The sequence below is a fragment of the Amblyomma americanum genome, chromosome 4 (assembly GCF_052857255.1).
Source record: "Amblyomma americanum isolate KBUSLIRL-KWMA chromosome 4, ASM5285725v1, whole genome shotgun sequence".
NCBI lineage: Eukaryota > Metazoa > Arthropoda > Arachnida > Ixodida > Ixodidae > Amblyomma > Amblyomma americanum.
Genome location: NC_135500.1, coordinates 10,006,222 through 10,033,047, shown reverse-complemented (window position 1 = coordinate 10,033,047; position 26,826 = coordinate 10,006,222). Strand labels below are relative to the sequence as shown.

The window sequence follows — 26,826 nt, the reverse complement described above, 5'->3', positions numbered from 1 at the left end:
CTTTAGGACTTTTTGTTAATGAGTAGATATGTCGCTAAAAATAAGAAAAACAAATAAATATAAAAAAAATAAAAACCAACTAACAAAATTAAAAACTGCTTTCGCGATCGCATTCAAAACACATAGGTACTGCCTTGTGCGCCCCGTAGCTTTTTTCTGCCTGGCGTTTCTTTTTAGCACCATTTTTGCAAATAACAGAAATACCAGATGTCATTTAAATAGAAAGCGTGGTGGGGGATGCCTCAGCATCGTTATCGGCGAAGGAGCCGGCCTACCTTGTGTTAAGGGCGTGAACAAAAAAAAAAGTTACTCTTCCGCTACAATATATTTTTTTCTGTGCGGTGTGTATGTACACTACAGATTTTCTGGTTAATTATCGGTTTCGCGCATACACTCATTCCGCACAGCAAGAAAGAGACTGTCAGTTTTTAGTGCACCGTCTTTTTTTTTCTCGTGTGTTCCTTTCTAGCCCAAACAGCCCGAACACAAACTATAGTTAGTATTGTTCTCCGCATTTTGGGCGCCGTTCCATAAAAAAAATCTTTAGTGTGGGCATTTCCTAACGTACCTGGAACTTATCTCCAAGAGTTTCTTTAACACTGTAATGAATTTTCCAGACCTCAACCTCCCTCCAGCAGTTGTCGGTGTTCATCGGGTCATCCATGTAGCCGCGACGTACAACTGAGCATTCCACCGCTTGGCTCAAATCACTTGCGTCCAACTCCTTGTGAACACACTCTGAGAAATACTGCAAAAGATTTGCTTGTTTGAGTACAGAAAGAATCATCAGATTGATCGGTAAGAAATAGAATATGGAAAAAATTGTGAACTATGAAATGTAATGGCGGTGGACAGCAATTAGCAAATCATCCAGCGTGTCGCGGTCGCGTTCTCTCGTATAAACTGTAAGACAAGTTCGCGAGGAACAGCACGAACCCTCTCGCTTACCGCTTTCACTTGCTCTGGCATTGTCATTGCGGCACCCTCATTAATATTGAAGCACACTCGCATGGCGCTGTCATATTTCTGTTCTCCAGGAACAAAATCCTGCAGGAAAAAAAAGAAGGAACAAGAACGTAAGCTCGTTTGATTCCTTGTACAAACCCCGCTCAGAAAGAAGATACTAGCTACATAATTTTTCCTACATGCAGCAAGCCGGCCCTCTCTAGTTTCCTGCTTACATCTGGTTGTGGTGCCGGCTTCTCAGCAGAGCACCATTCTTGACCATTGATTTAGTCTCACGGCAGCATCTTTTTGGTGGATAAAGGCGACTTGGGGTTAACGGCGTTTACAGGCAACAGTCGCATATTTGTTACTGGCTGAGTTTGCTGATCGAAATTATAGAGTCTCTACCTGCGCAATGGAGATCATTAGGCCCCCAATCTACTGGCGCAGTTGCAGAGTTGTACCAAATGCTCAATTTCTGGCTTGTGCTCCCCGTGAAAGAACATGGCTGTCTAACGCCTGTACGGTGTCATCTTTGTCTGTTTTTGCGCTATGTATTCAAGAATTCGAAGCAGCTATCCCAAACGAAGCTTCTGATGTTTATAGCGGGCTTGTTTTTTAAATCACCAAGCCACGCGTGCTTGTTGGTGAAGGAAATAAACCAAAAGGGTACACAAGAAAAGTCGTCCGCTGTCATACGGCTTTCGAATTGGAAGAATTGTGCTTGGGACTACAATGCTAAGCCATACATTTTGCAGTACAGCTAGTTGTGCAAAGCAGGTGTCAGCATATGATGCATTGCAGGAATGGCAGGGAAGTGACACGGAAAGCGATGAACTATGTGAGGCAGACGTCTTTCCCCTGCTATTCAGCGCGTGTTTAGAGGAAGCATTCAAAGTTTGGATTGCGACAAGCTGAGGTTAAAATTTAATGGAAGACACGTCAGTAATTTCGGATTTGCTAATGACACTGCCATGCTAATGAGTGTTCCTTCATGGATAAATGAAGAATTTGAATTTGAATTTGATGTCAAGGCAGAAATTGCAGGTCGCGACTGAGGGCCTACGCAGAAACAGCAGATCAGGGGATGTAAACACTCTTACGAAGAAAACTCAACAGTCCAGGAAAAGAGCCAAAGTTTAGAGCACTCAGGGACATAACAGAAGTGAGAAGAGAATGCATCTACCGATGGCGAGTAGTGACCTCGGTTTCGGAACATGACAGTGAAACAGCTAGCAGAATAACAATAAGGTGAAGTTTATTTGCCTGGTACTCGTGAATAACAGCTTACCAATATGCCTCATGACCAAAAGCCACTACTCATATACGGGGCACAAACTTGGAGCCTAACGAAAATGTATGAAACAAAGACAGTGCAGTAAACTATGAAAGGCGTAATGTTGAGAGATGGGAAGAGCGGGTCACAGAACGAGTGCGAATTAATGATATATTAGCGAAAGTCAGCAAACGGGAAATGCCCTGCAGGGTTAGGATGAGGATGATGATGAATAAAACACAGGAGATGGTAATCGGCATCTTCGGAAAGTTTTACCTATCCACTATTGAAGGATGAATTTGCATGTGACTACTAACCTTTTAATAACTGTCTGCCTAATTGATGCAACGTGGTTAAAGCGAAAATGAGTTTTTGCATGTCTTTCCGACACTGAGTCAACCATTCAGTGGAGTAAGAGGCTCTTCTGCACAACCGCTTCTGCTGTCTTTCCCATTTTGCGAACTCGGTTGTCGAAGGAGCGGTCGCCAAAGCGGCTGGCACGCACCACGTGAGTTTGTCTACAATTTGTGTCCTGCAGCCAGCAGCAGACATGTTCTGCGGGAGCGAATCATAGCACATTTTTTTTGTATAATTCTCAGTCGGAAAGTAGAGTGATTAGTTATTGACGTTAAACGTTAATGCCAAAGAGATGACTTTTTTACGACAAAGCTCTCTTTCATCCTTGGCAATGAAATCACCAGGTCATCTGACCCACCAGATAAAGCAAGAACCATGCCATTAAAGTTAATTGCTTACGCCTGGCAGGACGAATTGATCCGTTCGGAAGATCTTCATCAACGCGATTTCCAGACCGGGTCCTTGCACCAAGGATGTCCTCGACGTTCGATGCCTTCGGGAAGAAGAGATCATAAAACAGGCGTTAGACCAAATCTTATGACAAACTGTAAAAGAAATCTGAAGCCTGATCTTATGAGCTATTCGATACAAATAATGAAGTTCTGTAGTACGCGAATTCATTCAAGGATAAGGTGAGTCAGCACTGAAGCAATGCCTTAGGTTTGAAGCTCGAATCGAAAGGCAGGCGCGCTGCTCGCTGACATCCGGTGCTGCAGCTATATAGAATGGAAGCAAAGCCATTTAGAAAATGCTGCTTCCTCTCGTAAGTATTCTGCAGCACGGTGAAAGGTAGAGCTCTCTGGTCCAGTCGGGTCGAAGGATGACAACATATACCAATACTTGCTTCAAAAAATAGTTGGGTAGCGTCATGACTATCTTTTAAAAAAGTATTGCACTAATTTTAAAGGTAGTTCAGGACGGCATTTGGAAATTTCGGCGAGGATTTCATAAACTGGAGAAATTGGCTGAGAATTTCCACACGAATGTAGCACTACTGCTGCAATTTGGTGCGCCGCCATTCATAAGCACGGCGTGCACCGCGGCGGAGGAGCCCATGCGCACAGCAGACAAGCATTCAGCAGCAGCGGCACCGCAGGAGCTGCTATCCCGACCCTAAAACCTTCACCTTAAATTGCAGGAGCCGATTCCGTACGCCTAGCCTGGATGAGCTACCGACGAATGACTGGCTATCGGGAACGTGCCGTGGAAACTGGCTGCTAGTATCAACGTAGCTTCTGACGTAACCCGCCAACAGCTCTAAAAGCAGCGCGCCACCGAAGACCTGCCTCACAAGCATTCAGCAGCAGCGGCACCGCAGGAGCTGCTATCCGGACCCTAAAATCCTCACCTTAAATTGCAGGAGCCAATTCCGTACGCCTAGCCTGGATGAGCTACCGAAGAATGACTGGCTATGGGTTACATGCCGTGGAAACTGGCTACTAGTATCAACGTAGCTTCTGACGTAACCACCCAACAGCTATAAAAGTATCGCGCCACCGAAGACCTGCCTCACAAGCATTCAGCAGCAGCGGCACCGCAGGAGCTTGTACCCGGACCCCGATACCTTCACCTTAAATTACAGGTTGGTTTTTCTTTTTTTCTTGTATCTTCTGCCATTTTTTTTCTGGTAGCCGCTGCTGCTGACTTCTCGGTCTGTCGTGACGATAGAAAAAATGACTGACACATGTCTTGCATGCAATGAAGAACTTTCTGAGGATGAAGTGTTTCTAACGTGCTCGGAATGTCAGCATATGTGTCATATTGGCACATGTTCAGGGGTAAATGAAGCGACATACAAAAAAAAAGGCAGAAAGTGCAAAAAAAAGCATGAAAATGCCCAGCATGTAAAACAGCTAATGTTCGAAGCAACCAGAGTGGCAAGAAAACAAGTGAGGAACCGGAAGCAAATCTTGCAAGTGAAATTGCGGATATTCGTCTCGTGCTCACAGACGTACTCGAGGTTAAGTCAAAAATCGACACACTAGGAGGAATCAAGGCCACTGTGGATGCTATTGAGCAGTTTATGCAAAAAATGTCCACAAAATACGACGAACTTCTGTCAAAAATGAAACAAGAGGATGCAGGCATATCTGCCCTCTGAAAGCGAGTGTAAAAGCTCGAGGCTCAGGTTTGAGAACAAGAAAACCAGGAATTAAGGCAACAAGTTAACGAATTAGAGCAGTACGGCAGACGTCAAAATTTAGAAATACTTGGGCTGCCCCACCATGGTAATGAAAACCTACTGGAAAAGATTAATGTCTTGACCACTTATCTCGAGCTTCCGCTCCGGTCCGAGACAGATGTTGAAGCTGTTCATCGATTGCCCTCACGATCTATCAACGACAATGAGATCAAGGAGAGGGCTAAGAAGGTTGCATCTGTTTTTGTACGCTTCGTATCCCGTTAAACCAGAGACGCATGACTTGCAAAAAAAGGACAGCTAAAGGAAACGATACCTAAAATATTCTTCAATGAAAACCTGACAGCACTGAACAAGGTGCTCTTTTGGAAAATGAAGAAAACGGTGAAAGAAAAGCAGTACGAGTTTGCCTGGCTAAAGAATGTAAAAATGTTTGTTCGTCGCGGTCCCCACAGCCGAGTTATCAGGATTAAGACGACAAACGATCTGGATAAGATATGTTGAGGAAAGGGCCGTACGCGCATCGCGGTAACTGATAGCACTGACACCCTTGAAAATGACAGTTCCGTTCACATATTCTTATCATGGTGCTGATTCCTTAAACATTCCAAGCGCCTACGGGAAAAAATAAATTTTCTTTATTCCATCTCAATGCTCAAGGCCTTCGGAACAAACGGGGTTCTGTGGAAATCTTCCTGAATGCATTAAACCATAAATTTGAATTTTTAGCTTTCACTGAAACTTGGTTTACCAACGATTAAGATGCTGTACAGTTTCCAGGATACAAATGAGTATCAATTTCACGGAGTGATAAGAGAGGAGGTGTGGCTATTTATATAAAGAACTACGTAAATTATGTCACAATACAAGAGTTTTGTGTAATAAATCCACACTTTGAGTGTCTCATGTTAAAGTGTTTTGGTACCATATTTGCCGTTGTATACAGGCCGCCTTCTGGATCACAGGTTATTTTTTTAACATTTCTTCAAAATATGTTCGAGCAATGCATGCAGTTTAAGTTGCCTGTAGTTATTTGTGGTGATTTCAATATCGATCTTTTATTGCTTGATTCTAATCATCAAAGAATGCCTGATATTTTTCTCTCGTTTGATGTGAAAATGTAATACATATGCCAACTAGAGTGGCAGACATGTGCCATACTTTACTAGATGTGCGTTTTACAAGCTACAAAGAGGATGATGTGCAAGCAGGTGTACTAATAGCTCATATAAGTGCACCGCTTTGCTGGGACTATGTCGTTTCTAATAAATCTCAGTTGATAGCCCAGTCGTTGTGGCGTGAACACTCCTTCTCTTGTGCCTTGTCTTTTGTGACTGGTTATATTGAATTCACAGTGCCTCTTAAGCACCACTCATGAAAAGCTCTATTTTCTTCTCTTCCCTCAAGTCGGGATCAACACGTCGAAAAAGACGTTTTATGTCTTCTACATATGCGATCACTTCTCATTTGGGTGCTGGATGCGTGACTGTAGAAGGAGCGGGAACTCACGCTTGAATGATTCCTCCGTCGCCAGAGATGCTTCCTGGTTTTGAAACCAAGTTCTGGCTGGGCTTTCCAGGGCGAAGAAAATGTGGCTCACTTTCCACGTTGGTCTTTCCATCTCAACTGTTCAATACTCTGAGACGCGCAAACTGGTGCAGCCATTTCTCAAGACCCTCGCTCGGTGAACCTTTCAACATTGGCGGCAGTTGGGGAGGGTGCAAGATAATAGGGGCTGGTGTCGTGGCCATGGATGTCGTCGTCGCTGAGCAGTCTTTAACGCTCGTGTGGTCCGGTAGTAGTCATCATTCAGGTGAACGCCTCTGTCGTGTCTTGTCCTTCTCGTGTGATTGCTTGTTTTAGCGCTGCACCGTTCCCTTGGTTAAAAAATGCACCAACTAGCTCAAATAGAAGTTTTACTGAAAATGTCGACTGCTTCGCATTTATTCTTAGGTTCGGACGGCTTTTTTGGCTTTTCGTTTAGCGCAAGGCCTAGTAGTCTTGCTCGGCGGCCCTTAAAGGAGATGTGCTCGCGCAGCCGTGGGTTCAACTGCCGGTCATGGATGTCGATTATATTTCTTTCTATTTTTCATGGTTTGACCTCTAACTCAGCCGAAGGTGAAAGCCAGGCACTCCGCTATCATAGCACGAGGTCCCGTAGGGAAGCTTTCGCTTCAAAACTGTTTATTAGGCTGACCTTCGCCCATAATGAACTGAATGACCCGGTGGTGGCGAAACCAACAAGCGTGCTCAGCGGTCGTCGCACAGAAAACCCACCGCTCTCAACCGTGCTCAACTTAAAGCTGATATCGAACTTTCGAGGGCGTGCAAAGCTACCACTGCAGTCTGAAACAACGTAGACTTGTGTCCGCATGGATCCGAAGAATCAAAGTAAATCTGATCGCGTCTTGCATCACAAACAAAGCTACTTTGCTGATGACTGTATTATTTACCAAGAAAGTAAAAACTCGACTTACCAATCTCAATTAAATTCTTCGTTACTAAAATAGAAAACTGGTTCTGAACGTGGCAAATGGAAATAAGCAAGAAAAAAACGGTAGCAATGACGCAATAGAAAACCCCTCATATTTTCCTATTCCGTCAATAGACACCCTTTGTCCTGCGTTAAAACCTGCAAATAGTTAATGTAACCCTCACGTCAGATCTGAGATGGAATGAACATGTTTCGTACATTACAAAAAGGCCATGCAGAAACTAGGTTAATGGACAAGAACTCTGCAGAACTCTGCTCAAGAGATAAAACTCCTTGCATATAAACCTTTTATCAGACACGTTCTTGAATATGCTTGTGCAGTCTGGGATCCGTACACCCAATTAAACATTGCCAAACTTGAAAGCATTAAAAAAAGGCAGCTCGATTCATCTATAGTTCATATAGCTGGCATACCTCAGCAACTGCGCTCGTAGAAAAAGCTAATTTAGAACTATTAAAATTGCGGCGATATTATGAAGGAATAAAATGCATGCATCTAATCAACTATAGTGAACTTGGTACAGACAGTATCATTCATATCGAACCTGTTATAAGTCGATGCACACGTGCAAACCCTTTAAAAAAGCATATATGTGCCCAACTGATGCCTTTCAAAATTCCTTTTTTTCCAAGAACCGTCAGTCACTGGAACGCTCTGCCTTCTGGCGCTGTGGAATGCCTGACTGCCGAATTTTTCTTTATAAAAACTGGGGTGCATACGTTAGCTCAACCTAAGAGTTTTGGTTCCCGCTAGGCTTCAGGTGTTATTACTTTACTCATCAATCATTGTGGTTGGCATCTTGTGTTTGCTGACGGTAAAGCGAATGCCTTGTTTACCTGCCAAAGGGAGCTCACGGTGCCCAAGTGCTCGTGTTATGTGCCAGTATTGTTTTTATAGGCCTGAACAACGTAAGCTGGTAGAAAGCATTTTTCTCTTTTTCTTTTTTTTTTCTTTTCTTTCTCAGTGTTTATCTGCTTCAACAGGCGGATGACACCACTGTTATCATTATCAAGTCTTGTTGCGCTTTTGTCTGCTTTGTAGTACTTTCTTTACAATGTATGCTCACTCCTGCAAAAGGCCTTCTGCGAAGGCTCTCAGTACTTCTGAAATAAAAAAAATAAAATAAAATAAAGCCGCGTGCCGCCAGCCTTGAGGAATGAACAAACTGTAAAATGGTATCGCTCTCATTGTCTGTCAACGCATCTGATTTTTGCGTATGCCTAGTTTCCTCTTCGGTCCTTTTAGGCTACCTCCGTTCTTTACAGCATGCTCGATTCTCTACGTATAAAACTTCAAATTGCCGGATATCTTGGCCTTAATAATTTTGATAGCTCTGCCAGTTATATTCTGTGTAAGGCGTTAGATGCTTTCATGCTTTGACCTTACATAAAGAGATCTTTCGTCTTCTGAGAGAGCTTGGTGGTATCATGTCGGAACATCGTAGCGCCAACTTCTATTGCGCATTACTTGATTGGGGCTGTGAGATTATTGTTAATTGCTTTAACATTAAGGTGGTATTACTCATTAAGCCGAATGTCTGTTCTGCAGTGATATCCTGAATTCCTCTACCTTCCCTCTCGCCTCTAGCTAGTTTTGTTTGTCAGTGCGCAATTTATTTCTAAACGTTTTGAATGGTCGGAAGGCATAAATGCTCTTTGTGTATTAAAGTTTGAAAAAGGGGATTTTTCCTTTCTTTTGCTTGAAAATCTTTTAAATCGATACATTTATAGCTTTTAAAAAATTTAGAATTATGCTCTAGAAAAGCTTCACCATAGATTTCCTGCAAGATGGACAAGAAAATATTGAACGATATTCTTGGGTCACCCTTCCGTACAACTTCACATAACCAGGCTCCAATCAGACCTTAATGCTGTTTTTACATGGTGTAAATTATGGTTAATGGAACTGAATGTTAATAAATGTAAATTTATGCGGGTGTCATGAAATGTTAACGAACTTCCTGTGTATTCTCTTAATAACGCACCCTTAGATCCGCTAACTACTTAGAAGTATCTCGGCCTTCATAACACCTCTGATCTAATTTGGAACGTTCACATTGCGCATATAACATCCAGCGCTCCCCGAATGCTTGGATACTTACGACGCAACTTTTCTAAAGCACCTTCCTTTTTAAAATTACTTATTTATAAAACTCTAATATGGACCAAGCTCGAGTACGCCGCGTCAATTTGGGATCCAGGCCAATCAAACCTAACACAGGCATTGAAAATGGTTGAAAATAATTCTACTCGCTTCATTCTTTCTAACTATACCAGAACAGCAAGTATCAGTGCCATGAAATCTAGCCTTAACTTATCATCCCTGTCATCACGTCGCAAAATATTTCGTCTGTGCCTTTTTCACAAATTATTCTATCACCCCCAGTTTCGTACCGAGCGTATCTCACCACCTGAGTATGTATCGCCGAGAGGTGACCACATTCATAAGGTTGGCATCCCTTTCTGCAGAACAAAAACTTTTTTTCAGTCATTCGTACCACGCACATCGATTGAGTGGAATCACCTTTCTTCTTCGACGGCCACTATCACCGATCATCAATTATCAAAGAACGTTTTCGCTAACATTGTATAACTAGGATGCATTTTATATTTGTTATCTTTATTTTCTCCTCAACGCCTTCTAACAATGTATATGTAGATGTCATGTTTTTACCTTGTCTGTTTCATTAACTCCATTTTGTTAAATTTATCTCCCTTTTTTGTAACCACTCCCCTCTATAATGCCGTAGTGGCCCTGAGGGTATAATACAATACAATACAATCTTTATTCAACATCTCAAGGATGTTTGGAGTACAGACAAAAAGCCTGACATAGGCTTGACTAGGCCCGCACCCCAATACATGGCAAACAGAGGCAGCGCATGGTAAAAATATAAAGAGGAAAAAAAAAGAGAAAAGAAAACACAGCATTTGGATTTTGGGAACGCAATCTGCAGCTACTGCTGCAGTAATAAAAAATATATATATATATAAGTGCATAAAGCAGACTAATAAGTGACAGTGAAACATACGCCAGTCCAAGTTGTGCATACATCAATAAGACATACAGGTAATGAAATTATTACATAACATATAGAAGCGTGCACAAACCTAGACTCCCGTATAAGATAGTTGAAATATATCTGGTAAAAAGTAGAGATACAGGAGTAAAATGCAAAAAAAACAAATGGTTCCAAAGAATAAGAAAAACATGTTCACATTCTAATTCCATACAAATTTCTTTCTTAGGTTTTTCAATGAAACAGATTGTATATCTGTGTTCTTGTCCTTCAAGAAATCATTTAGCATTGTCGGCAGTTGGAATTTCAACATTTGATTTCCATAACCCGTACGGCATTTACTCACATTCCATTGTTCGGGCTTGCGCGTTGGGTAGGTAGGAGTGTGCTTTTCCAGTCCGGCCAGCAATTTTAATGCATTTATATTTTTAGATTCTTCTAATTTATATTGTTTAGACAGTCTATAGGTGTACATAGATTCTACACTAACAATGTTCAGCTGCCTGTACATGTCCTTCGTATGGCTTAAATAGGGTGCTTTACAAATTATGCGGATGGCACGTTTCTGTAGCAAGTGAAGATCATTAATATTATTTTTGCTTGTGGTTCCCCATACAAGTGCGCCGTAGTTGAGCGTGGATGAGAATAAAGAGTTGTAAAGCAGAATATTAACTGCTCTTGGAAAAGTAAAACAATGACGCCGCATGAGACCAACAGTTTTCGAAAGTTTTTTGATGAGCTCATTTATGTGCTGATCCCAGGACAAATTTGCAGAAAAAATAACACCGAGCGACTTGAAACTCTGTACAACCTCTATCTCTATACCCTCAATTAGAATTGGTGGTAGTACATAAAGTTTATTTTTTGGATGAAACATAACAGCCTTGGTTTTTCCAATATTTAACTTCAACCCATTTTTTGCTGCCCAGGTGCTAACTGTACGAAGTGCACGATTAGCACGACGGGACAAATCTGCACCGGAAGAGCCGGAAAAGAATAAACTTGTATCGTCTGCATAAATTATGTACTTGGCCGTTGGGTCAGTGTTTACTATGTCATTTATATATAAAACAAATAGAAAAGGACCTAGAATGCTTCCTTGCGGAACGCCTAGTTTAACCGGTTTTACGGTGGAAGAGTGCCCTGTTATCACAACACACTGTGATCGGTGTTCAAGGTAGGATAAAATTAACTGAAGGGCTACACCGCGAATACCATAACACTCCAACTTTTCAATCAGTATACGGTGACTAATATAGTCAAAGGCTTTTGTAAAGTCAAGGAAGACACCAAGGACCATGTTTTTGTTTTCAAAACTTTCCAGGATAATTTCTTTTTGCGTAAGTAGCGCTAATTCAGTGGACCTATTTTTTCTGAAGCCATATTGCGCGGGAGCTAAGTTGTTACAGTGATCGGTGAAAGAAGTTAGTCGTTTGAGAATAACTTTCTCAAGTCCTTTCGAAAAAACTGGAAGTATTGAAATCGGACGGTAATTAGAAAGGTTGTTTCGGTCGCCCTTTTTATATATTACGGTTACCTTGGCACACTGCATACTCCGGGGGAACACCCCTGATGAAAGGCAGATGTTGAATATATGCACCAATGTAGGGGCAATTAAGTCTATTACATGTTTTACAGGCTTCACTTGAAGGCCCATTATGTCAGTGGAGGTGCTGTTTTTTAGGCTCGCAAACGTAGTTATTATTTCAGTTTCCGAGACCGGCTCCAAAAACACAGCTTGTGGGCAAGAAGGTTTCATGAAAGTTGAGTAGTCTCCGCCGGACGACACTGAGGCCAGAGAAAGGAAGTGGTCATTGAAAGTATTTGCTAATCTCTCCCCTGATATTTCTACGCCATTAATATCTAGCTTTGTGATCGTCTCCGGAGATTTGCCGAAAATTTGGTGCAATCCACGCCAAACCTGACCTGATTGCTGATTCGAGGAATTTAAAATATTATAGTGGTAACGATTCCTAGCACTACGAAGTTCTTTGGTGACTTGATTTCTATACCTCTTAAAGGCTTCGAGCGCGTCCGGGCGCTTGCTTTTGATAAATTTCCGGAAAAGCCGGTCACGCTTTTTAATGCGGTTTAGCAGTTCAGACGTTACCCACGGTTTCCGGATTTTCTTTGACCTATGAAAACTTTTTTTCGGAAAGCAGGAATTATACAAGGACAAAAACTTTTTTAAGAACGTGTCATAAGCTACGTCAGGATTATATTCAGAGAGGACGTCATTCCAGTTTACTTCTGCAATGCATTCACGAAAGCTAGATAACGTGCGCGGATTGATTTGCCAGCGGAGCAAAGGCAGCTCAGATTTCGCATTGATTTTAAAACCGTGATACACTGAGAGAAATATCGGAAGGTGATCACTCAAAGAGTAATTAATGATACCAGATTTAATACGACAAGTTTCGAAGTTAACTATAAAAAGATCAAGAAGTGTTTGGGAGCCAGCTGCTAGCCGTGTAGGTGACGTTATCACATTTTGGCATGAGTGAACACTCAAAAGGGATTCAAATTTCATCTTTGGGCTATTCTCAGCCAGAAAATAATATTGAAGTCTCCACCCAATATAATGTAGAGGTTTTGAGCATTGACAAACTGTAGCAAAGAATCCATGAAAGTGAAAAATGAAGAGACGTCACCGCATGGTGGACGATAACAACTACACAATAAGTATTTGCGCGATTTTAGCACAAGCACTTCGAAGTCAGTAGAAGCACAACAGAACTCATCAAGAACTTCGCACTCAATTTCGTTAGAAATGAGCATCGATACACCGCCACCACGTTTACCTACACGATTAACAAAGTAAGATTTGTAGCCAGATAGCTTAATCACGTCCTCTTCACAGTCAAACCAGGTTTCTGAAAACATCACTACATTAAATATAATATTGGCTTGGCTAAAGAAAACCTCAAGAGCGCCATCCTTATTCCTGCCAGATCGCAGATTAAAATGAATGCAGTTCAAACACTGTCGAGAATCACCCAATGCACAGCCGTCCAGCTCCGTCGCGTCAACTAAGCCGCTCATACACGAAGCCATCGTGAAAGAATTAGGACAGATTTATATCTCGGCAACACGCTATCAATCGACCAGCGCTTGAAATATGCGGAAAGACAACTTCGCGCTGTTGCGCACCATTCATACTGGAGGCGGTGTATAAGGCTGGCATTCAGATTGTTCGATATCAAATGTACGCAGAAACCTGCGCCAACATATGACGACTCATTGAGAATGCTTTGTGCAAGCAATATCGGCAGTGGTTTAACTTTTAAAGGTCTGCGTAAAATAAAAAAGGGGACTTCAAGCGCCCACGGGCACAAAAGAAAGAGACGTGCACTGTAGTAATCAACTGCAAACCTAGTGTACATGTTACAAAAGGGCGATGAAGGCGGGTTTCTGGTTTCCGCTCGAAGCGTAATCGTTGGTGCTACGTTAGCTTCGTTGCAATCTGTTGTGTGGAAGTCTGAAAACTTCCACCGTATACCGTTCCATTTTTTGTGAATTAGTGGTACCATCACGCGTTCAACGTCCTGACAGGAAACGTTTTTAGACCTAACAGCGCCGCTCCAACGAACGTTATTTTCCATGTTCTGCTCCATTGTTTGTTTGCTTTTTTCCCCCTTTTTGCAAGTCCTAGCTGATACAGGGACACTTTCACTGCATCTTTTCAAGATCGCTTTCCTGCTTGATGACCAATGCGTCAGAGCCATCTGACTTTCTAGCGAAAATTTTTCCGTTGCGGCACCAGACATACTTCCAGTCAGAAGAACGCTTTTTGGCAGCAGCCATTCCCAAAAGAAGCTTCAGAGCAGGGCACAGGTGTTCATTAACAAACACAGGGGATTCTGAAGTGTTGCCAAGGTCGGAATTCTTAAGGCGCAGCTTTCTAGCTTTTTCGAGTAAGGAATCCCTCTTTTGGCGCTGACTGAACTGAACGACAATGCAGCTGGGCTTATTCTTGGACGGGACGCGATGACAAGCCTCAATGTCCTCAGGAGCAATGGCCACACCAGCGAGCGCACCAATATCACAAACAATGCGGGTGACGTCCTCATCGGGTTTTTCATCTAAGCCTTTAATTTCAACGTTTTTGTTTCTCGAGTATTGCTCTGTCTGTGTCAGACGGAATTCCGTGCCAGCTAGGCGTTTCTTAAGGGCATCAAGCTCAGCACGCAGAGCATTGTTTTCTTCTCTTAGTGCAGCATTCTCTGCCTTGACGTCACTGCAATCTTTCTTAAGCTCTTCAAAAACTTCATTCATGTGAGTCATACCTTTTTCATTTTCACGCGCTTCCGCACGCAGTTCCCTCATATCGGCACGTAAATCCCGTTCAACTGTTTCACGGGCTGCCTTTATCTCCTGCCGCAGTTCTTCCCTCAGATCGTTGATTTGTTTGCTCATTTTGAACGAAATGCACAGCAAAGTAACTTCGCACAATGTATATTGAAACACTCAAGGGCAGCAGTGACAGCGAAACGCACGTGCAGCGTGCTAAAATAAAGAGGGCTGACAAACCAACCTGCAAAACAGACGGAATGAAGGCTCAGAGCGTGCAGTCCGATGCGCTGCCACTGCTGCCAAATGAGGAGTGGCTATGCCGGGCGGTTCCTTTTATGCGCTCTGATGATCCTGGTGGCGTCAAATTCCCAACTGCGCAGAAGCTTCGGTCGTTTTTCGCACCACCTGCCGGTAGAGACGACGATCCCGATGACGGCTTTCTTCCTTGCTTCTGATAACTGCAAAACAGACGGAATGAAGGCTCAGAGCGTGCAGTCCGATGCGCTGCCACTGCTGCCAAATGAGGAGTGGCTATGCCGGGCGGTTCCTTTTATGCGCTCTGATGATCCTGGTGGCGTCAAATTCCCAACTGCGCAGAAGCTTCGGTCGTTTTTCGCACCACCTGCCGGTAGAGACGACGATCCCGATGACGGCTTTCTTCCTTGCTTCTGATAACTGCAAAACAGACGGAATGAAGGCTCAGAGCGTGCAGTCCGATGCGCTGCCACTGCTGCCACTGCTGCCACTGCTGCCAAACTAACTAACTAACTAAAAAATAATAAATAAATAAAATCAGGATCCATAGCACATAAATATCAAGGGACGCAACACGAGCGCCAAACTTACTCTAAACGATCTTTTGTGCGCTATGGATCCTCATGTTGACTACCAACTAGCCGTGACACTTCCCGCTTGAGAGCCGGGGCTCGTTTCGCATCCGAAATCTGCGGCTTGATTTTAGTGCAGGCAGGGCACAAAAATGCCTCTTGACTTTCTGACGACCGTTTTTGGAACGTGCTATTAGAAATTCCTGAGCATTTGTTTCCTGATCATCATCATTATCATCAGCCTGACTACGCCCACTGCTGGGCAAATGTCTCTCATGTCTCTCCAAATAACCATTGCGCCCATCGTATGCCCCCAAACTTATCTACTAACCCAACTAACTTTCTGCCGCCCTCTGCTACGCTTGCCTTCTCTTGGTATCCAATCATTTACCCTTGAGGCCCAGCTGTTATCTTGCCTTTGCAGTACATGACCTGCCCAAGACCATTTCCTCTTGATTTTGAATAGGAAGTCAATAACCCGCGTTGGTTCTCTCACCATTTCTGCTCGCCTCCGGTATCCTAACGTTACTCCTATCATTTTTCTTCCCATAGCTCGATGCGTTGTCCTTAATTTGTGCTGAACCCTTTACGTTGCCCTCCACGTTTCTGCCCCATAGCACAGTACCGGTAAGAAACAGCTTTTGTATACTTCACTCTTGCGGGATATTGGTAAACTGCCATTCATGATCTGAATCCACTTCGTTTAAAAAAAAAAAAAACGCGTGTCGATGGAATTGCATAATCAGGCCTGGGGTGCGGCCTGATCTCGGCGACCGGTACCGACAACGCCCTTCCTCACCAGAACAGGATTTGGCCACCCTGGTGTAGTACTTGGCCACACCTTCTATGAACAAACTAGTTAACCCTCGGCCCTCAGTCCCCAGCGGCTGCGGAGCAACTGACCACGGCGACGGTCAGACCTGTGACGCAGCGGAAAAAGCTAAGAATTTCTCGCTCCGGACAGGCCGCCATTGGAATCCGAACCTAGCAACGTTTACCTAGTGAAGCTAGCCTAGCAGTGCTGTTTGTGGAACTAGCGGGAATTAAATTGGATATCATGGGGCTTAGTGAAGTTAGGAGGACATGTGAGGCACATAGAGTACTAAAGGAGGGACACATGTTGTGCTATCACGGATTAGCGGCTGACCAGAACTAGGTGTGCCATTCCTCCTTAATGAGGATATAGCTGGAAACGTAGAAGAGTTCTATAGTTTTAACGAGAGAGTAGCAGGTACTGTAATCAGGCTCAAAAGCAGGTACAATCTTAAAGTGGCGCAGGCCTACGAGCTTACATCAAGCCATAATGACCGGACCGTTGAAAGCTTCTATGAACACGTGGATTCAGCAAACAATAAAGTAAAACCACACTACACTGTACTGATGGGCGACTTCAATGCGAAGGTAGGCAAGAAGCAGGCTGACGACCACGCGGTAGGCGACTATAGGATAAGATCTAGAAATAGCAAGAAACAGTTATGAGTGGAATTCGTAGATAGAAATAATTTACGGATCATTATAACCTTCTTCCGCAAACGAGAAAAAAAGAAGTTGTCGTGGAAGGGCCCCAATGGGGAGACTAAAAATGAAATCGACTTCATACTATGCTCTGAACCTGGCATCGCTCAGAATGTGGCCGTCCTCGGAAAGGTGGGTTGTAGCGACCACAGAATGGTAAGGTCTCGAATTGGCTTAGACTTGAAGAGGGAACGGAAGAACCTAGTGAAGATGAAGTCCAATAAGAAGTTAGCGGAAAAAAAGAAAATAGAGGAATTCAGAATATCGCTGCGGAACAGATGCTCGGCTTTTATTGAGGAAGACGATCTTAATGTTTATAAAATGAACGATAATCTGGCAGCTATCATTACGGAGTGCGCAGTAGAAGTAGGCGGTAGAACGGTTCGACAGAGTACCGGCAACAATATCGAATACCAAATATCTGAATAAGAAACGGCAAAGCACAAGGGCGTCTAACCCTACCGACAGAATATAACTGGCAGAGCTATCGAAATTCATAAATAAGCGCAAGGGCTGCTGACATAACGAAGTTTCATAAGGAGAGCATCGAACATGCTCTAAAAAACGGAGGTGTTCTAAAAGCGGTGAAGAGGAAACTAGGCAGAGGATATATATATATATATATATATATATATATATATATATATATATATATATATATATATATATATATATATATATATATATATATATATACATGAAGGAAGCCAACAGTCACCGATACCAAGGTGCAAGGTGCATTGGGGAATGCCTTTTTTTAATTTATAGTGCGGATTAGTGGGAGAAAAATACTTCAATTAAGCTTTGATTTAAAGAAAACTACTTATAAAGCAGCAGAATATATATATATATATATATATATATATATATATATATATATATATATATATATATATATATATATATATATATATATATAGCAACTGCTCAGCTGCCATAGTCCTCCATAAAGTCAGCAATAAAATTCCAACAAGGAACGGCGTCAGGAAAGGTGACACGACCTCGCCTATGCTATTCACCGCCTGTTAAAAGCAGGTATTCTGATACTTGAATTAAGAACAGTTTTGAATAAGAGTAAATGGAGAATACCTAAATGATCTGCGATTCGCTGGTTGAATTGCCTTGCTGAGTCACTTAGGAGGTGAACTGCAAATCTTGATCGATGAGTTAGACAGGCAGAGAAGAGCGCTGAGACTAAAAATTAGCATGCAGAAAACCAAAGCAATGTTCAAGAGTCTTGCAAGGAAACAGCAGTTAACAACTGGCAGCGAGGGGCTTTAAGTTGTAATGTAGTACGTCTACTTAGGGCCGGTAGTGACCGCTGCTCCAGGTCATGAGAGGGAGATAACTAGAAGGATAAGAATGGGGTGGAGCGAATATGGCAAATTCCCGCAGATCACGAGTGGCAGTTTACCAATTTCCCTCAAGAGGAAAGTGTACAACAGCTGCATCTTACCGGTATTCACCTATGGTGCAGAAACGTGGAGACTAACGAAAATGGTTCAAGTTTAAGTTAAGGACAACGCAGCCAGCCATGGAACTAAAAATGATAGGTGTGACGTTAAGAGGCCGGAAGCGGGCAGAATAGATAAGAAAACGAACGCGGGCTAATGACATTCTAGTCGAAATCACGAGGAAGAAATGGGCGTGGGCAGGGCATGTAATGCGAAGGCAAGATAACCGCTGGTCCTTAAGGGTAACGGAGTGGATTCCAAGAGAAAGTAAGCGTAACAGGGTCCGGCAGAAGGTAAGGCGGGCGGATGAGATTAAGAAATTTGCAGGCAAAGGATGTATGCAGCTGGCAAAGGACAGGGTTAACTGGAGAGATATGGGAGAGGCATTTTCCCTGCAGTAGGCGTAGTCGCTTTGAGGATGATGATGAATGTATTAGCGATTACCTTAGTAAGTACCTTGTATACAACGGACAGTAAGCTGATCGGCCTGTAATTTTTCACGTCCTTGGCGTGTTCTTTCTTTTGAATTAAGATAATGTTTTTTCATTTTTTTATTTACGGATACTGCTTTCTTGTACACGAGATCGTAGTAGGGGGGAAATATTGTGTTAAGATACAAAAAATACAGACACATTCAAATAGACCAGAATTGCACATAGAACGTCAGAAAGAAAACGCCGCGGCAAGGTCATCAACAACAATGATTTCAAGTGCTCTTCAAACACAATGATGTCTGCCTGACAACATCATCTGTGAGTTTATTCCAATCAGTGATGGTCCTTGAAAAAAAAAAGAATATTTAAAACTATTAACTCGCGAATTTAAACGTGTTATGGAAAGAGAATGTAGATTTTCAGTCTGGTACCCCGAGGAATAATTAAAGATAAAGGAGGCGTCAATTTTCAAATTAGTATAATTAATTGAAAGAAAGACTAAGCGACATATGCGATATCTGTTAGAAATAGATGGTAAGCAGCTTTTTTTGTCGAGGTCATTGACTGATGCTCGCCCGTAAGTGTTATATATAAACCTTATTGCTTTCTTTTGGATTCTTTCAGTTTATGTTTAGCTTTGTAAAAGGGTCCCAGATAAGTGCTGCACGTTCTAAGGTTGAATGTTCTAAGGAGGCGTGTACCAGGAGTAGCTAACTTTCTTTCTTTCTTTTTCTTTCTTTTTATTTGTTGCTTAGACGTTTGCCTAAGAAGGGGCTGAGGCTAAAGGCACAATGTTGCCTGACAGGGCCTCAGCCCCCTACTACATGACAAACAAACATACAAATTACAAATTATAACAGTCCGGCGAGCGTTGTAGGAAAAAAAGCTTTCGGAGAGAGTTTTCTGAAGCATAGTCGACACGCTTGGTCCATGAGAGGTTATCAGAAATCCATAGGCCAAGATACTTATATTATGTAACTTCATCAAGAAAATTATTATTAGCAGTGTAGTGATATAGAAGAGGGTTATTCTTGTGTTATTTTCATAAATACGGTTTTTCAAAATAAATTGAAATATGCCACTTCTCACACCAAGAAACTATTTTTGCAGAATCGTTATTTGGCCTAATTTGATCATCAGTCCAACTAATTTTCTCATACAGCTCGCACTCGTCCGCATATAACTTAATACGTACTAACAGTTCTTTAACAATATCATTAATAAATATTAAAAACAGTTGAGGGCCGAGGACAGGTCCCTGGGGAACGCCAGAATCGACAGGTACGTAATTGGAGCAGGTTTTATGTAGTTCGACAAACTGATGGCGATTAGATAGATACGATCGCATCCGCATTAATATCTGTTTATTATTTATTACAATACTAAGTTTATGAAGTAGTTACATGTGCAAAACCTTACTGAAATCTTTTCGAAAGTCTGTGAAAGTCCATCTGTTCGCTTTCCTTCGTTGATTGCTGTTGCACTCAGATGGTCGAAACAATCCATGATTTTGAATGTTGAATACCCTCGTCTGAACCCATGTTGAACATCTGCCAGTACATTATGCTCGTAGAGAAAATTAGTTAGATGCTTATGAATGATATGTTCTAATAATTTGCACGCTTTCGCAGTAATGAAATAGGGCGATAATTTTTAATACACGTCCTCTCTCCACTATTATATAAAGCCTTAATTCTAGCAGTTTTCCAATCACACGGTAGAACACCTTCTTTCAATGATCGAGTGAATAGGACGCACAGATGCATAGAACACCACTCTCCATACTGTTCAAGAAAAGCATTCGGAATATCATCTGGTCCAGGTGATTTCTTAACATCCAGTTTTAACAGTAGATTTAAAACACTCTCTTCAGAAATTATAACATCAGGCATGGGAGGAACGGACATGCAAGAGGGTGGGAGACGCCCGTCCTCTTTTGTGAAAACTTTCCTGAAGGTGTTATTAAATGATGAGGAAACCTGAGCATTGTCACTTACATGCTGCCCATTTATAATAAACGTATCGGTAGAGCGAAAAACTGGTGCAATTGACCGCCAAAACTTTTCAGCTGAAGTTTTTATAAAAGCTGAAGTTGCGTATTGTGATATTTTTTTAATCTTTTAGAATGCATTATTTCGAATTCTCAGATACTGCATAAATTTTTTGCCTCTAAATTGGCTGAGCTTGACTTTTTATTTTTTTCTATAGTTCTGTTAGCTTGCGCTGCAATTTCAAAGTTTCTCGCGTAATCCAGGCATTGTGATTGTCTGATTTCTTGCATATCACTGGTACAAAACGCTGAATGCAGTCACGAACAATGTTTTTGAAAACATGCCACAGGTCATTCATGCTACAAGTGCTGTGCATAAAACTATAATAATGAAGATCTAAAAGGTCAATATTCGTTTCGTTGTCAGCAGGGGCAAAATCCGGAGTGCCGAATATCAGTCTTTCGTCCAATAATATGTCTTCTATTACCAAAATTTCTGCTTGATGGTCAGAAATTTCGAAAAATTACAAGAAAATTTACGTTACATGACTATTTTTCTTTGATATTGCCGCGCACCAAGAATAAATCCAGAATTGATGCAGAGTCTTCTTGGATTCTAGTAGGGTGCTTCATAATTTGTAAGAGATTGAAATGAAACATGATATCAAGCAGTGCATCTCCTACTGCGTGCGGAGATTGAACAGAAAAAGTAGCCGAGTTTATGTTTGTTAAGTTGGAATCTACAACTAAAATTAACTTCTCGTCTGGTTTCGTGCAGCAATAAATATATTTCTTAACTTTATCCAAGACACCGACAGAGGAACCGGGACGTCTAAAGACAGCTCCAAGGATATATCTAAAATTGTTAGCGTATACTTTACAAAAACCAGCTTCAACTGTAGCGACATCAGGCAGTTTTAAAATCTGAAATGAGCTTTTGTACCGTGTAGTCACTCCGCCACCTCTTCTATCGCGGTCTTTCCGAAAGACGTTATAGTTTCTTGGCATAAACTCGGAGTCAAATATTTCTAAAACCACGTCTCTGTTAGCACAGCTATGTACGGATTATGCGATAGCAGCATACCTTCCAGATGGGCGACTTTGTTCACAACGCTACAATTAATGAATGCCCTCCTACTTTCTTTTCATGGTCATTTCATTTTTTCAGAAATTTTGTATCGACCATTGTTCGCCATGTCCCAAGGAAACATTTTACCAACCACACACAGCTTGTTAAAAAAAGCTTGACCTTGGCTCTGTTGGACCTTTCTTCAGCTGAGCTTTCCCATAACTTTTTCTAATATGTCGAATGGCGAAAGAAAAGTCTTTCGTGATCGAAAATTCGGTTCCCTTAAGCTTATTGCACGCTTTTAGCTTATTGCACGGCTCATCTGACTGAGCTCTGGTGGAGCTACTACCTAAGGTACGCCATTCGAGGTCCTGAGTCTACAAAGAGGAACGTACAAGCCAGTGGAAACCTCACGGTGTTAGGTGGGTAGAACTGCCCCAGAACATACACGGTATACTTCACAAAGGACCCAAGTACGGGCTTCCACCTTCTGTACCTGTTCAAGACCTGGCAGCAATCAACCGCCGTATATCAAAAAAAGCGCCGACCGAGCAACGGGAGAGATGCTTACTCGAAGGTGCGGACACTCTTTTGAAAACAGCTGGTCTTTCATATAATAGTCATGTTGGCACGTCTTTGCGGAAGGTGGTTACTTACTTTCAAGATAAGGGGCTCTCTCTTCTCCAGGCTGACAGAAATGGAGGGTTTGTTGTTTTACCGGAAGGGGTTTTCCGCTAAAAAGCCCTTCAGGCTGTGCAAAAAAAACTTTACCCTGAAGAAAAGCCGTCCCACAACTGCAAAAAAGGGAGTGGCCAACCTTTGCAAAGACGTGGGAAATGATAAACTGTCCAGGCAGATTATGAATTGTAAAGGAAATGCTTTGAAAGTGTTTTTTAGTGCCAAGACGCACAAACCAGATGTACCGTTCCGAACTATTGTTAGTGAAAATGGTACATGGCAGGTGCTTGTTAGTCGGTTCCTGCAGAGATCTTTGCGAGGGCTCACCATTAATGACCCTTTTCTTATAAAGAATTCTAGAGAAGTTGCTGATTTTCTAAAAACCAACCGCAGCACTGGCTACGCTTTCTCTGTGGATGTTGAAGATTTGTTTTATTCGATACCCCACCAGGAATTGTTCGCTTCACTGAAACAGTGCATTGACAAGAGTGGCGTCATCCCCTTCCAAAATTCAGCTGGTATGTCTGTTGACAATTTTCTAACACTTTTAAAATTTTACCTTCAAGGAACTTTTATCGCTTTTAACAACCAGCACTACTTACAAACCAAAGGAATATGCATTGGGTCCTGCGTAGCACCCGTGTTAAGTGATATTTTTTAGCTAGTATTGACCAGTTAGCAACTGTTTTTAAACCGGACGAGGTCACAAAGGTGTACCGATATGTTGACGATTTTTTTATCTTATTGGACAAGCAGAGCCCTTTACACTACTGCGCTATTGTTGATAAGATTTTAGACGTTTTTAAACACCATGGAAAGGGACTGACCTTCACTTGCGAAGTGCCAAACGATAATTTTCTACAGTTTTTGGATATTCGTTTAAAGTTCGGGGGGATCACGTGTGTTGGCGGTACTCTCCACGTGTGCAGAAACGTCTTTTGCCATATGATTCTGCACACTATAAAATAATTAAAAGAAGCATTGTGAACTTATGCCTAGAATCTGCACTAGATAAATCGTGCGAACATGAAATGCAGACCAGCTTTGACGGCCAATTGGCAAGAGTATTGGACTCGGGCTACCCTCAGTCGATCGTGACGGCTGTTGCGGAAACCCTCCTGAAAAAGGTGAAGAAGAAGGCGACGTCCTCAAAGACAAGGGAAGTTGAGCGCTCTGTGCGTCCGGAAGTAGCCCCCTACCTGCACACAGTCTCGCATAACTTGAAGAAAGTAGCGAACAGGTTTGGGGTGCCGCTGGTTTTTTCAGCTCCGAAAAAGCTCGGCCAACTATGCCCTCGCATCTCCGGTAAGGAGGCAACAAAAACTGGCTGCGGGAAAAAGCATACAAAGCCCCATGTAGAGTGCCAGGCAGGAGTGGTCTACGAAATTCCGCTTTCATGCGGAAAAGCCTATGTCGGCCAGTCTGGCAGATGTGTCAACGATCGATTGAGGGAGCATGAAAGAAATTTAGAGAGAGGTGAAGATGTTAATTTAGTTAAAAATTGCAGGTCTTGTTAGGATTGTTCGCCGCATTTTGAAGGTGCAAGGATTCTAGGCAAAAGCAAAGATCAAACTGCACGTGAACTACTGGAAGCTTACCATATAAAGAAAAAGGGCGTTTTTTGCGTAAGCGATACTTCTGTTCATCTGTATAAAGCGGAATGTAACCTTTTCTCTGCCAGGCGATAAGATGGGTTTCACGGCGTGATAAAGTTTTGTTTTTAGTTTTTTGGATTTGGTTTTTTGGTATTTTTTGTTTTGTTTTTTGTTTTTGGTTTTTTGGTTTTTGTGATCGAGGTACGTGTACTTGCTGCGCGCGCATCAGCGGCGGAACCTTTATACTTCCCATTCCTGGCGAAATAAAATCAGTTGTGAGTGCAGCTTTTGTCCGTGTCGTATGTGTTTCTCCCCTTCTTTGTGCTCGTAATTTTTTACGCTGCAGTTATGTGGAAGCAAAGTAACCAACTTGCCCAAAAGCTCGTTTTACTAAAACAAATTGCTGACTTCAGTCGTTGGCGTCGGCCGCTCGTAAAAATGTCTTCTGAGATCTGTGAGTTTCTCAGAGGCCACGGTGAAGAGGGAAGAAAGAGCAACGGCACTCTGAGAATGTTTTGCACGTTCGGCTGAGGTGCAAGTGGACGTGCCACTCCTGTAGTATTTGACGTCACTCCCTAAGCACCGGCACGGAGGCAGTGCAGCTCTGCCGAAGACACCATAAATGACTACCGGGCGACCATTTTCGCTCTTTCTTTTAAGCCTGTGGCATCTCTTTATGCCTTTAACAGTAACATCTCATTTTTCCTGAAACACCGTCTCGTTCACCTTCGCGTTAAAAGATTCAGCAGTTTCATCGCTCGCCTCTTTTATTCCGAACACAATCAAGTTATTCCTCCGGCTCCTGTTTTCTAGTTCATCAACCTTGTCTTGCAGGTGTGTCACTTTATCTTCCAGCTCAGTCGTTGATTTTAACAGCGCCATCACGACATCGCTATGGCCGTGCGCTCACACCTGTTCTACGCACAGGTTCGGGGGCTGTTTCTGCTGGCAGCTTCTTTGGAGGCTCAACTCGGCCGACCACTGCATTTCCGCTGCCGCCTGCCTTGGCGAGCTTCAGCGAAATTGCGCAGTCTCAACTTCATCGCTTTTCAACATTACATACTGCTGGGAATAACAGCGCTGTGACGAGGGACAAAGAAAGAACATAAAAACATTGACTCATGCGTGAGCACCCCCTCTGTAAAAGTTCATGACTGTGAACTAATGTATCTGGATTCAAGTGATTGATTTATCAATGTGGTTTTTGGTGTTGCGCACGCGCCCGTGGTTGTCAAAGTATATTTTACATGTCTTTTTCTAATAAACGTTCAATTGTTACTCAGCTCCGGTCCTGTTGTCTTCTTCTTTCTTTGTCCCTCGTCTCAGCGCTGTTATTCTCAGCAGTATGCACCAACTCGCTCAACTCTCCGTTTTATTTCAGCATTTCATCCTCCGCATCGACGGCTGTCTGCTGCATCAAATCTCATCTGGCAACAAGGGCCCGCCTACGTCATACTGCCTGAGGGGCGGCTATTTAAACGGCACACCACTGCTTGGCTTCCGGGGTACGACATCGTTATTGCCGTGCGCTCACACCCGTTCTACACACAGGTCAGTTATGTAAAACCTGCTAAATCTTGCCGCAGTTCGAATCGCTTTGCAATAGCGGTGCCCTGCCCCGTTGATTTGTTCCATCACATGCGACAATGCCGCGCGCAGTTGAATTCCGTTTTTGCTACCTTGCATAACGTTCTGTTGATGCTTTCTGGAGATATTGAGAGTAACCCTGGCTCTTATCCCGCAGAAAACATGACATGTACCAATTCCGAAAGTGCCGATATTTCCAAAATTTACGCAGTGTTTAAACGTTTCGAACTGAGTCAGGCGGCATACCTTCAAGAACTTGAAGCTGTAAAATAACAACAAAATGTAATGAATGCGTCACTGCAAGCTATTGCTAGCAGTGTGTCTGCCCTAGAAAGGGAAATGCGTTCGCTGAGACAGACTGAATCCGATGTGGCACACTTATCTGCATGTTCTTTTTACGTCTTGTGTCAGGATTTTGTCAAACTGAGGGTGTCGCTTGATGACGTGAACAACAGATCTAGAAGAAACAGCTTGAATATATTTGGCCTGGATGATTCTTTAAACGAAACTTGGCGTGAATCAGAACAAAAGGTACTGGCCTTCTGCCAAACCCAACTAGGTGAACAGGTTCCTTCCGAATGCATAGAGCGTGCTCACAGGCTAGGCAAGTTCCAAGAGAAAAAACTGCCGTATCATTATAAAGTTGTGCTGTTTCAAAGATATGGAGCGCTTTCTATCACTCAGTATCAAGCTTAAGGATACAAGTTTTGCAATTCGTGATGATTTCACGTCTGCCGTCGGACTTGCGGGATCTAAGCTTGTACTTCACGCAAAAGCCATGAAATGCCCTTTTAAACTGCGGCTCGGTAAGCTACTTATAGGTGAGAAACATACGATTCTGCTGTGGAAATGATTGTTGAGTTAAATTGCGTAATTGGCGTGTGGGGAAAGGTGAGTATAAACACCGTCCAGTCCGCCACATTTCTGACTTTGCATTTTTGGTCGTAAACTGTAGGAGCGTAAAAAACAAAACCGACAAATTCGCTGCTCTTGCCTCTTCCGTTAAACCACACGTGGTTACAGGCACAGAGTCACAGCTCATTGATTCCATTTTTACATGCCTTCAGTCGTCTCCTCTTGTTGTTCCAGCTCAGAATCTGTCTGGTGCAATATCCGCCTTAGCAAAGGGCATCTACCAAAAGTTGGCTCTTT

The 26,826-nt window shown here is 42.7% G+C and overlaps 1 protein-coding gene across 1 annotated transcript in view; it reads right to left on the bottom strand.

Annotated features, from left to right (window-relative positions):
* The window catches only part of LOC144127786 (ADP-ribose pyrophosphatase, mitochondrial-like), a 364,491-nt gene that overhangs the window by 49,542 nt on the left and 288,123 nt on the right, over positions 1 to 26,826 (bottom strand). Inside the window, exons 6-8 of the mRNA XM_077660694.1 lie at positions 2,978 to 3,071; positions 949 to 1,047; positions 569 to 748 (exon numbers count right to left, since the gene is read on the bottom strand). Of these exons, the coding sequence (XP_077516820.1) occupies positions 569 to 748; positions 949 to 1,047; positions 2,978 to 3,071 (373 nt within the window). The remainder of the gene's footprint in view (positions 1 to 568; positions 749 to 948; positions 1,048 to 2,977; positions 3,072 to 26,826) is intronic.